The following is a 12,208-nucleotide window of genomic DNA, read 5'->3' on the forward strand; positions in this document are numbered from 1 at the left end:
AGATACTCACCAACAGAGACAACAAATTAAATTCATATAACAGTGTAGAAACCTTCTAGTACCCAAACTTCATCAAAATTTGTGGACTGGTTTCAGGTAATTACAGACATACATGACTTCCTCATTATGCATTTGTTATGCAAAGAATGCATAATAGGACTATAAAGAGAAACTTTATAATTTCCTGTCTGATCTTGTCAGATGTTTTAAAATTAATGGTCTACATTCTTACCACATTATACAAAGCAGCAGTTAACTATTCATTATCCTCCTAATGCAATGAGTACCAAAGGCTATTACCTACATAAATACTTATATATACACAGAATTTGATATAATGATCCAAGCTAACTAGGTTATGAAATGACACAATTTAACAAGAAGGTGTGTCTGATGGAGAGAGAAGTGACTGAAGACAGTTATTATTTGCTATAAACTACACAAATACTACAGTTTGGCCTCCTGAAAACATACAAATAATTTAACATGTTCACACTGGGGCAAACCCATAAGTGGGTCTTCCTGTATACACAGGTGAGAGTTATTCACCATAAATCATAAATTTGGTTGTAAAACAATGCATTATTCATATCTATACTTAGTTACACCCATTTGGAAAGCTATTTCCCAGTTCCCATCCTGTAGACAATCCTGGGGGTAGACTTTTAATTTACTCTATTCCAGAAGAGGCTACTCACTGGTGGTAGATCAGGTGGAAAGAATTCTTGTAGAACACAATGTCTATATAAATATCCAGACCTAGCTTGGACCATATGCATACAAACCTCTATCTAAAAATTCATACTTGTAATGCATTTTGCAGCATTTGTTTCCAAAAATGAGGTTGTGTTAGATTGCATAGTCTTAATATTAAGAGTTGTGCAACTGTGAAGTACAAAGTTAATTTGAAAAATACCTAATAAATAAAATATTTCAAGTGATCAAACTGGAACACTATACACATCTGTCTAAATACAGGCTTTATTCTCAAACATAAATCACATAACTTTCTAAAATGAGGATCTGAAGGCCCCATTAACTGGTTCAACATACTGTAGAACACAAAGCATTATTTTTTACTGCTTTCAATAACATGATTTTAAACACATTTATTTACAAGAGAAAAATAATGGACTAATGAAACAAAAATGTAAATTTAACTTGCAAATATTGAAATATGTTCTTACTTCTTTCATTTTTCACATACCAACTTTTCACTGACATGGTAAAATATATAACTGGTATACACAAACCTGAGAGATTTCCTTAATGATGAAAACAAAATTAAAAATAATAATAATCTACTCCTAGTATAACAGCAGATATATTCTGAAGGGTTCTTGGGTTTTTGGACTTTGTCCATCATCTCACGTTATACAATTACACAACATTTCGAGGACTGGATCTGTCCTCATCTTCAGGTGTGGTGAAGAGGAAGGGCATCTACTCTGTGAGAATTACTGTCACACTTAACTGTATGAGTGCACTGTTCGTGCAATGCAGAAAAATTTAAATTTAGTCCGACAGTGGCAAGTCTGATAGCAAGAACACAATTGCTCATTGTGAAAATGTGAACAGAATCTGTTAGCACTCATTTTCTGTGACAATATTCCAGTTTGATCAACTTGTGCATTGTTATAATGTACACATTACTAATACAAACCCCAACATATGATACATAGTTTCTCTACTTATCTTCTTTACAAACATGCATACAGTTAATTTAAATAAGGGTAAAAAGGAGGTTATAAGGAAAGATAGATGTGAAATTTGTGCTTAAATAGAATGTTGCAACCAGTCTCACATAATAATGTAACTCAATCTGAATTTTGTATTACTGATCTGTTGTAACTATGGTAGCCCTTGGATTTTGAATGCACTGAAAATTTGGGCAAGTCTACCTACAGACATATACCACTCAATAAGTGTATGCAGAATTCCTGCTTCATATTTGGTAGGTGCCAAGCTCAAATTTCAGCCCAGAGACTGGCTATCCTGACTGAGATTTTTAGTGGCATTCCTCAGTCTCTCCAGGCAAATGCCAGGGTACCTTAAATTAGGTAATGACTGCTTCCTTCCACATCCTTTCCAATTCAATATTCACTATCATCCTCTCATTTGACATTAAATAGTCTGAGATACTGAAAAAGCATCCTTAAATTAACTATAAATAAATAAGAAGCAAATGGGTCAGTTTGCTGATAGCTGTGTGAAAAACACATTGAGATTTGAGGTTTTTGTGAAGTGACTTTAGCAAACATAAACCATCAGTTCTTGGTATGCTGCCTATAGAATGTATATAGTAACGCTCAGACAGACATCACAAATTCTCACACATTATTATAAAACTTAAGAAGCATGCATATGGTAGTTGGAAATGGCACAAATATAATCATCAATATCTATCAATGATAATGGTAATATAAATTCTACATGTATTAAAGAATGTCCAAAATTTATTTTTAAACAATCAAAATTTTGGTCATCTGTCCCATGCTAACGGGTACAATTTACTGTGAGACTGATTGACGGACAAGACAAAAAAAACAAATAGGACAAGGCATGGACTGGAAGAGACAGTAAACTTACGCGTGTACTGCATTTGACCTTGGTAGTAAGGCAAGTAGACATGTTGTGCGTGGGTTGGTTTGCCGTAAACATTCATCGCCATATCCAACATTTCATCGCCACCTGCATGTAGCGTACATATGGGTTTGGGATTAAGATGAGTGAGTAAGCAAGCAAGAGATAGAGAGGGGTCAGTTGACTACCCACACACCTAAGAGGATAATTCAACTTCACTACTTGCCTATGCAACATAGCTCACACAAGTGAAACTTCTCTTTTCGTTCAGCATTATATATAGTCTTCTGGGTTATAATGCTAAGTACTCTTGTAGATGGTTACTAGGTTTCTGAGGAACACTGATAACAACCTACAACACTACATGGTGTCAACACAGACGATCATAACCTTCATTTTCACTGATGTGAAACTCTACGTCTTTTAAGTATCTTAATGCACTTCAATCTGTGGTTGTTGTTGTTGGTTTATTTTGGGGGGGGCGATTTGTGCCATTACATATTTCATCCCAGAAGAATATATTTTATAATAACAACTGGGCTATTTGGATTACTAAACTATGAAGAATACCTATTTATGTTTAATTATAAAGGCTCAGAAACATTAACAGCACCTTATTATTTTGGATAACATTGTACTACTTAAGATGTTACTGTGCAAAGTACTGTAAGGGACCTGGATTAAGGAAAAGTTGCAGATAAGAATAGCAAGAAATGTCTGTGAATATACTACAGTAAGATTTTCTATTTTTAATTATAAACGTAATGTGGCTTCTCCCCACCCAGCTCTTTGACAGCTTGTGTGAACTATGTTGAACAGGTAAAAGGGTGCTAACCCATCCTGTATAAACATAACTTTTGTAACTAAGATAAATTATCTTAATGTTCCAATACTACTGCTAAACTTACAGTAATGCCAACATGCAAGATTTACTATAATACCAACACTAGGAACAAACAGCAGTATGAGAATTCAAACTAATTTTCATATTCTTTTCTTTCAAGCTGATGAATTTCTTTCCAAGTCAGATTGTGTTTTCTCACTATTCACAGAGCAATCAAATAGCAAAGTACTGAGTGACATCATTTAGTACTGCACTTAAAGTGAATGAAGACTGCAAAATATTTAAACTCCACACATTTACAAATGATACCATCTTCATGAAATGTGTACATTTGTAGCAACCTTGTAATAATTACACACCTACTTAAAATATGCATTCTTGCAATTGCTTGTGCCAGCAAGAGCGCTGTCTCTTTGTACCTCCCCAAAATTTCTACAGTTTGTTCAGTCTAATGCTGGTGCAACATGCAAAACTTTAATGGACAGAAGTGATGAACCCAAGCAGACTCCAGCAGGTCATATAACACTCAGTTTGTGACTGTTGCATTATGCACACCCTGCAATTATCTTACTGCCATAAGTTTATCATGCAATGTTTATTTCTGGGACCATTTTCCAGTACACCAAACCCCTTAGATGCAATTGTAAAGGTAGCATTCCCACTAGCAATAATTCCACTTTCAGCATAATTTTCTGGTATCCCAACCCAATACATCTTATGTTAATCAAGTCCACAAAACCTCTCCTCCACTTCCTGCAGTAGCCTAAAACGTTAGTATATATGAACAATTCTCACGAGTAACCATTACCTTGTGATTATGTGTTCCTAACACTCCCAAATACTAATTTTGGCATTGCAAAATCCACAGTTAATATTGGCTATGAATTCCACTGTATATAATCATTTTTACAGTGTACAGTGCACAGAGCCCTAACGCTATCAACAGTTGATGTGAATAAAACACTTGGTGTTGGTGTCAATGAGCACAATAATTGCAGCCAAGTACTTTCATCAGCTTTCTAATATCACCACAGAAGATGTAACAGAGAAGTAGAGAAAAAGCCCACAAATAGGGAGCTTGTTACTGACACAGTGGATTCCTGACTTTCAATACACAGTACAAATATTCATAGATAAAGGATGACTCTAGAAAGTTCAAGGTTAAAGAACCAATTCCTTCTTCTTCTTCTTCAAGTATCTGTTTCAAAGTTGCAGTTAGGTAGGATGCTTCGGAACACCAGTACCCAAAAGATCCTGTCTCTATTACGTATCTTTGTAATGTTTTTCCATTCGATCATGATAACACACAATTGTTTTAATTTTATGTAAAAATACTGCTTTCTAATGTCACAGAACAGTAAAAAAATATTTTAAGAAAATACAGCATACACAAAATAAACATAATTATGTATTATGACTATGTTTATAGCTTCCATGCAGATCTCAAATGCAAATCAACTTGCTGCATACGTTGAATCTTAATTTTTGAACATAAAATTGTTGCAAAATATGTAACTTTCATTTAACTTATACTCTCATACCTTCAAGTATGAAAATTTTATGTTACAATTTAAGCACACTTCAAACTACATTTGCCATTTCTGTACCTTACTGCAAGTCATGTTAACCCTATTCAATTTTTCATGAATAAATCTGAATGTGTACGTACTGGTAAGAAGAGAAAAAATAAACATGCAAGAACACAATAGCAAAGTGAAATACACACTCAACAGGTTAATTACATTACATGCTACAAAACTGGGAACCCTACTTTTCATAATGAGGTGAGATAAATTCAAGTACTCACATATTTAGCAGAAATTTACACTGCCGTTAAAACTTATCCACTACAAATCAATTTTCATCCCCTCACCTCACTAAGCACTGCAGTGTAGCAGTGTGTACTTTGTATATGGAAATTCTCAAGTTTGAATCTCGGCCTGGACAGGCCACCCATAATCACCAAGGTTTAATTTTTGTCTCCCAATCTTTCAAGAAAAATGCTGATCTATAAATAAGCCATAACACCTGCACTAATTCATAATAATGTTATCATTTTGTGCTATGCAACTTAAGTACTTCATAAAGAATTGTCAATGAACCAATAAATAAAACAACAAAACTAACTACTCAGCTTGCACACACAATTTAGAATTCAGTTAATCTGATACTAGGAATGAACAAGAACTGTAATACCAGTAAATATGTTATAGGTGAGAGGTAAGATGGCTTCTCTTAATTATACATCTTTTTACAAAACAGCTTGAATTTAGAACATTTATATAAAACCGAGGTTCCTTTGATTTATAAGTACAAAGAAATAAACAGAAAATGATGGGCACTTAAAAAATTAAATTTAGATGGCATAAATAATAATAATTTGAAAACAAACTGCACTTATCCCAGATGATTAAATGCATAAGTATTGTTCAAAATTGAACCAATATAAAAATTATTGTGAAGTAAATAGTGCTCCAGTCAAGTACTCTTACAAAGCCTGGCTTATTCAATCACATCATCAACCACATTCTTAACTGCAATATGACCGGTCTGGCAATAATCAAGGTACAAATGGCACCCACTGATAGTAGATGAAGAACACAGAGGATTTGGAAAGAAAGCTCAATAGTACAAGAATGAATGTTAGAAAATTATATGTCAGAAGATAAAGTAAATTGAAGCCGTTTCAGTGTCTGTTTGTCTGTCAATATACTACTCCCAAAACTCGTGACCTGTGCGTAATACTGTAGCCCCCAAGGAACAATGCGCCACACACTTATTCTTCGCCACATCCAGCACCATGCAATACGGTACATGCAGGCTTACCACCTTCATCCTCTGAGTCAGACATAAATGTCTCTTGCATGGATTCTGGTGCCACCACTTTATACTTTTCCTCGATCGTAGTCGTTGTCGTTGTCGTGATGGTCGTCTCAGTCACCACTTTAAGTGTCTCCACCACACTAATATAGCCAAGCTTCTGGGCAATAGACAGTGCAGTTTGTCCTTGCTGTAACAATATTGTAAGATATTAGACTAGTACTGATAGCAACATATAACAGTCTACACTATTTCACCCTCCATGTTTATCAAACAGAATAATTTTACACAATAAACTGTGCAGTATTCAGCCTTACAAATTTATTACCCAAACATAACTTTTAAGCATTTCTACTACTAGAATATTTACTATTTATTTTTTTTTAATATACTTAACGGCACACTTTCAATAGCTTGTATCATATGGTATTCAGTGTTTGGATGAATGGTGAACAATGAATTAGAAAGGATGTAAAAGGAAGCACTCATGACCTTGGATACTATCCCAGAATTTGCATGGAGGAACTGAGACAACCTTTATAAAGCCTGTCAGTATAGTTGATCTCTGGGTCAATTCAAATCTGTGGCCTTCTAAATACAAAGGAGTGTAAACCACTCAACTGAGAGCTTTCCTATTGCTATTTAAGTGTGAAAGAGTTGGGGTAGCTCTGTCAGTATAGTGACTAACCACAGACTGGATAACCAGGGTTTGATCCCCAATAGGGGCAGGGAATTTTTCCTCTAGCCTGTGCATCCAGACTGGGTCTGGGGCCCACCCAGCCTCCTCTCCAATGTGAACCAGGGTCCTTTCTCAGGGGTAAAGCATGGCCACCACTGTCTCAATCACCTCACTACAAGGAACAGGGTAAAGTAAACTCACATTGGTAACAGCATTTGGTTTTGCCTTGTTTTCAAGCAATAGGCTGATGACAAGTGTGTGTCCCTGTTGGGCTGCTTGGTGCAGTGGTGTGTAGCCAACTGATGTGCTGTTGTCCACATTGGCACCATGTTGAAGCAGGAAGCGCACCATGTTCAGTTGCCCAAAATGACATGCAACGTGCAGAGGTGTATACCCAGCCTGTTGTCAATATAATTCATACAGGAAGACATGAAAAATGACTAGAAAATACGGCCAATCTGCATTTTAGGTCGGAATTTAATATTTAGATAGCTGCACGTCCCAGTACCCTGCAATAAACCTGATGGGTCATCATTTAGGTTTTTGATGTTGCAAAACTATCCTGTAACTGAACTTGTGCCACTTTTCTATTGCAATGAGATACCTCTTAAAATGTAATATCAATGAACAAGTGATAATGTATTCAAATGCACAGTGAACATAAAGCAATTGATCAGCTGTATATCTTACTGATTAACAAAATAATTTGCTGATTAAACAGCAATTTAACAAGGCAGTTAACCAACCATATATTAATAAAGCTCAGACTCAAGACTAACCTAACCTAACCTAACCTAACCTAACCTAACCTAACCTAACCTTGCTAACATATACAACCCAGTCAACTCTTAAAGAACCTACTTCCCAAGAACTGCCTAACCTTCTTCCAGACTTTCAAGTGGTCACTTCTAAGAGGTTATCTGACCAAAATTCTATTACATATTCTTTTGTTTCCTATTTGCACTAAACATCCAGCCAATTGTAACCTCTTTGACTACTCTCACAATACTGTAAACCACAACAGAACATATTGAAAATTTAAATTCAATGAATAGTCTTGTCCGTCATACATCATAACTGTTTACAGACTAATGCACTGACTGAGAAGTAACAACCCTACAGACATTCAAAGCTTGTATGGGTGAATTTCACATGCATGCATACATAGATATACTAGTTTTTATAACTTATCAATAACTTATTTCTCTTTGATTTTGACTTCTACAAAATTTGCTGTGTCTTATCCAAGTGCACACAGAATATAGATAAATTTGGTACAGTACCTGGAAATAAACAGCCTAACCCTTTTACTGGCAGATATTATGTAACAGAGTGGGCAGGAATTATCACACTTTTACAAAAGTTGAACAACACTTACAAAAAAGAAGTCTGTACCCAAGATAAAGACATAGGACATTCTGAAAATCTAACATATTTCCCACAGTTGTGTCACCTCTTAATATGTAAAGTATACATAATAAAAAACACCACCCTCTAAAAATCAAAGATATTGAAATCTGGCAAGCCTGCCTCCTCATTAAGTGGGTAACGGGCTAAAAACAGTTACCAAGAAGGGTGCTTATAATAATAATTTGGCTATATGTAGAAGTGAGCTGGTGGTACCTTTGTGCTTGAATCCACTTCAGCCCCATTCTTGACTAATAATGCTGCAACATTGACATTGTCTTCCTGTGCACACAAATGTAATGGAGTGAGGCCATTCTGTAAATAAAATATTTGCAACATTACATAATGGTACTTCCACTGACATTTGCATTTAAGCATCAGCATACTAATTAGTTCACTTAACACTGCAATGTTATCTGGGCAGTAGGTCAGCACTCTGTTTCAAGAACCACCTAACTCAAAAGTACAGTGACATATGTAAAGAAAAGAAGTACATGCAAACCAAAAGTTATTTAAACAAATACATTTCTGTAGTTCCTGTACTGACATAACATTTATAAAGAACAATTTGTGTCCATTACTAGGACAAAAAAACACAAATTATATTTTTGGCTCACTTCTAAAATTAAATCAAGTTTGTAAATTTCTCTTGTAACTGAAATTTGAAACAAAAAATTACCTCCGACTTTGTCATACACTACAAAATGAGAAATTCACAATGGCTGTGCTTCCGTAAACAGGTGACGATAAGGGTCATCACCACATTCGTACACTGAAGTACACAAACCAAGGAATACTTAAAGTGAATCTGTACTTCTAAAAAGGAATATATGTTAATATAACAGTTACACATAAAAATAATTAAAAATACAGTAATAATAGTGGCAAGGAGACAGAAACACCAAGTGAATGCATTAATAAAAATAGAGTTACACAGCTCTTTCATGGGAAGTGCCCCTTGTTCCAGTTACAGTTGCATTGATAATGAACACTAATGCAGAACTAAAAAGTCCAAACATTGTTTAACAAACTCCATTAAGGACTGTAATGAAAATTAACAACTGACAAGAAACAACGCTCAAATTATGGAGTCATAATACAAAGGAGAATCAGTATGAAAGGTTTCACCCTTCAATGGCAAAATGAGAAAGAATGGAAGGAAAAAGCTCTATACCCTAGAGAAATGAATATCATTTTTTTAACATGGTTATGAAAGATCCAGTAACAAGCAAGATAAAACAGACAAAGAAACACTAACGGTGGCCTTACTGCCCCAATAAAAATAAGGAAAAACAGTTGATATGTCACAAATACAAATACTAGTTGTCTTCATATTATTCCTTTTCATCTTACCAATAAAACATTTTTACGACCATTCTGCACCTTGACGGCTGGATGATTTGGTAAATCATTATAAGCTGAGCGGATAAAGATGTGAGTCAGTAGGCAAGTGGCTAAAATTGTTGGTGGGCGGCATTTAGAACAACTACTGAGCACTCTTCAGGAACTGCAAACACACTATCTTCTGCTGACAAAGCTTAAAGGTTTCACTGCCCACCTATTTTCATCTGTCTCACCTTTGCCTTGTGATTGGGATCTGCCTGGTGCTCAATAAGAAGTGAGGCCATGTCTGTGTGTCCCTCCTGAGAGGACAAATGTAAAGGGGTGAAGCCAGCTTTCGATTCTGCATTTGCCTTAGCTCCATATTCCAGCAGTGTTGTGGCAATGTCCATCTGGAATCACAACATTTATTCAGACCACACACACACACAACACACAGTGGGCCGATCACAGCTATAGCTCAGGTGGTTAGTTACCGGCTTCTCAAAATAAAGACTCAGCTTCAACCTGAGGCCAGACTTTTCTCCAAATACTGATTCTACTGGCATCACTCCAACAAAAATAATTCACACTAATATATCACTGCCCATGAGGAATGTGACACTAGCACATCACAACCCTAGTCCTTAGGGCTTAGGCTGGCACTTTGGACTCAGAATACTGAATATTTTAACTGTCAAAACTTCAACTCTAAGGCCTCCCTATCACACTATGTCGAAACTACAAGAAGTCAGATGCCAGTCCATCTGTAAAGATGAATTCAAGCAAAATAATTTAAATGAAATCTGGTGATATGTTTTCAAAAGGCAGTTCTCTTGTGTGTCAACAAATTATACAATACATAATGGACATGTTCATATCCCTGTACAGTGGCTATTAGAACACACTGTTCATCTGTCCACCTCCATAACAGCCGAGCAGATTTCTATGTCATTTAATATTGGGGGAGGGGGGAAGTGTCAAGCAGTATCAGTTTTCATGTAGATCAGACAAATTATGACCATCTTATGTTAGAACATTTTCATGTTGTAATGTTATTAACCAAATCATTTTTCTAATAGTGAGGTGTGGTGCTTTCTGCAAGGTAGGCTGGTTGCAATGAAATCTAGAAGTAAAAAGGCGAACATCAAAACTGTTACATTACACGCATTTGCAATCTTTTCATTCCATCAAATATTTCATAAATCACTGCACACAGTGATTTCATAAAACCAGTGTGTCAGATAATTTTAAAATGTAAAATTTAAACAATATGAATTAAGACAGTATAGCAGCATGAGCTATAAATAAATGTTTAAAATTGTTTCTTTTGGAAGAGAAGAAAATATCCTGATTCACAGTTCTGTTTATAATTTACAATACTCTAAAATGTGAATAATCAACAAAAAAGTTATTGGAAAATTTGTGCGGTCTTCTGCAAAAATGCTGTGCAGGTACAGCAAGACTCTGTATACTGGTGCATTAACACACACAAGACTCTATATAACACTATCTCATATTGCAAAGTGTACCTGATTCTTTCTAGCTGCTATGTGCAGTGGTGTGTGGCCATTCTTGGCAGTTGCATGTGGTGATGCACCCTTATTCAGCAGCAGCAGTGCAACATTCTGGTGATCATAGTGACTTGCAACATGCAGTGGTGTTACCCCATTCTGAAACAGTTATAAATTTGCTTCCAAGAGGTACGCCAAGGTAGCTAAGTCAGTACACTGTCTGACTAGACTGAATGATCAGGGTTCAATCCTCAGCAGTAGTGTCTGCAGCCAGTTTACCTATGGGGCCCACCCAGCCTCCTATCCAGTGGGTAATGGGGGTCTTTTCACCAGGGGTAAAGCATGGCCAAGGCATGTTGCTGACCACTCACACCCATCTAGTGCTGAGGCCAAAAGGACCCCCATGATGTGCAGTAAGATAGCTTTGCTTGTCATTTAAATATATGGATTATCAGAACAGAGTATGTTTCCTCTTCATACTCACCGCTGTGAAAACCTCAAATCTTACATCCTATTGCATTGTTTGTAGTTGTGTTATCAATGTCAAATTAAAGTTGTATGACCAGTTAGAAATTAGTTTACTCCACTGTTACATGTGCATGGTGCTCATACTGTGTGTACAGTGGAAAAGTGTTATTTTGGATGGAAGTACACAGCATGCACAGAGCACGTTATACTAACCTCTCAGCCGCCTTTCACAAGACACCAAAATAAATTATGTAAACAGCACATTCTGAAATACAGATTTTCTTTTCTTAGAGAGGCAGAGCAGGTGAGTCAATGGTACATTTATGGACCACCAGATATAAAAAGCTTTGGAAGAAAAACTGTAAGTACAGTCTATACATACAGTTACAGAACAGAAGCTATGAATCAATCATTGTAAAAAAGGAGCTGGAAAGTCGCTCTCATTTAATATAACATTTTCCAAGTATTTAGCATTAAGAAACTTATGTTCATTAAAATAAAATCATCATCACAAGCTGCACTTGAAAACAAAGGGTTAGAAAAATACATAACACAGCAACTACTTAAAAATTT

The 12,208-nt window shown here is 35.8% G+C and overlaps 1 protein-coding gene across 15 annotated transcripts in view; it reads right to left on the reverse strand.

Moving 5' to 3' along the window:
- Positions 1-12,208, reverse strand: part of LOC110838043 (uncharacterized) — a 102,143-nt gene that overhangs the window by 40,982 nt on the left and 48,953 nt on the right. For 13 of the 15 annotated variants that reach the window (XM_022080823.2, XM_022080831.2, XM_022080822.2 and 10 more), the window contains 6 exons: positions 11,186-11,326; positions 9,911-10,066; positions 8,550-8,648; positions 7,128-7,325; positions 6,254-6,437; positions 2,590-2,691 (listed from right to left, as the gene is read on the reverse strand). In XM_022080823.2, the coding sequence (XP_021936515.2) occupies positions 2,590-2,691; positions 6,254-6,437; positions 7,128-7,325; positions 8,550-8,648; positions 9,911-10,066; positions 11,186-11,326 (880 nt within the window). The remainder of the gene's footprint in view (positions 1-2,589; positions 2,692-6,253; positions 6,438-7,127; positions 7,326-8,549; positions 8,649-9,910; positions 10,067-11,185; positions 11,327-12,208) is intronic. The other 2 variants (XM_022080829.2, XM_087358793.1) reach the window with 1 other exon arrangement.

The sequence above is a fragment of the Zootermopsis nevadensis genome, unplaced genomic scaffold (genome assembly GCF_977971745.1).
Source record: "Zootermopsis nevadensis isolate Lab colony 2312 unplaced genomic scaffold, Znev_1.0 Znev_ptg000030l, whole genome shotgun sequence".
NCBI classification, from domain to species: domain Eukaryota; kingdom Metazoa; phylum Arthropoda; class Insecta; order Blattodea; family Termopsidae; genus Zootermopsis; species Zootermopsis nevadensis.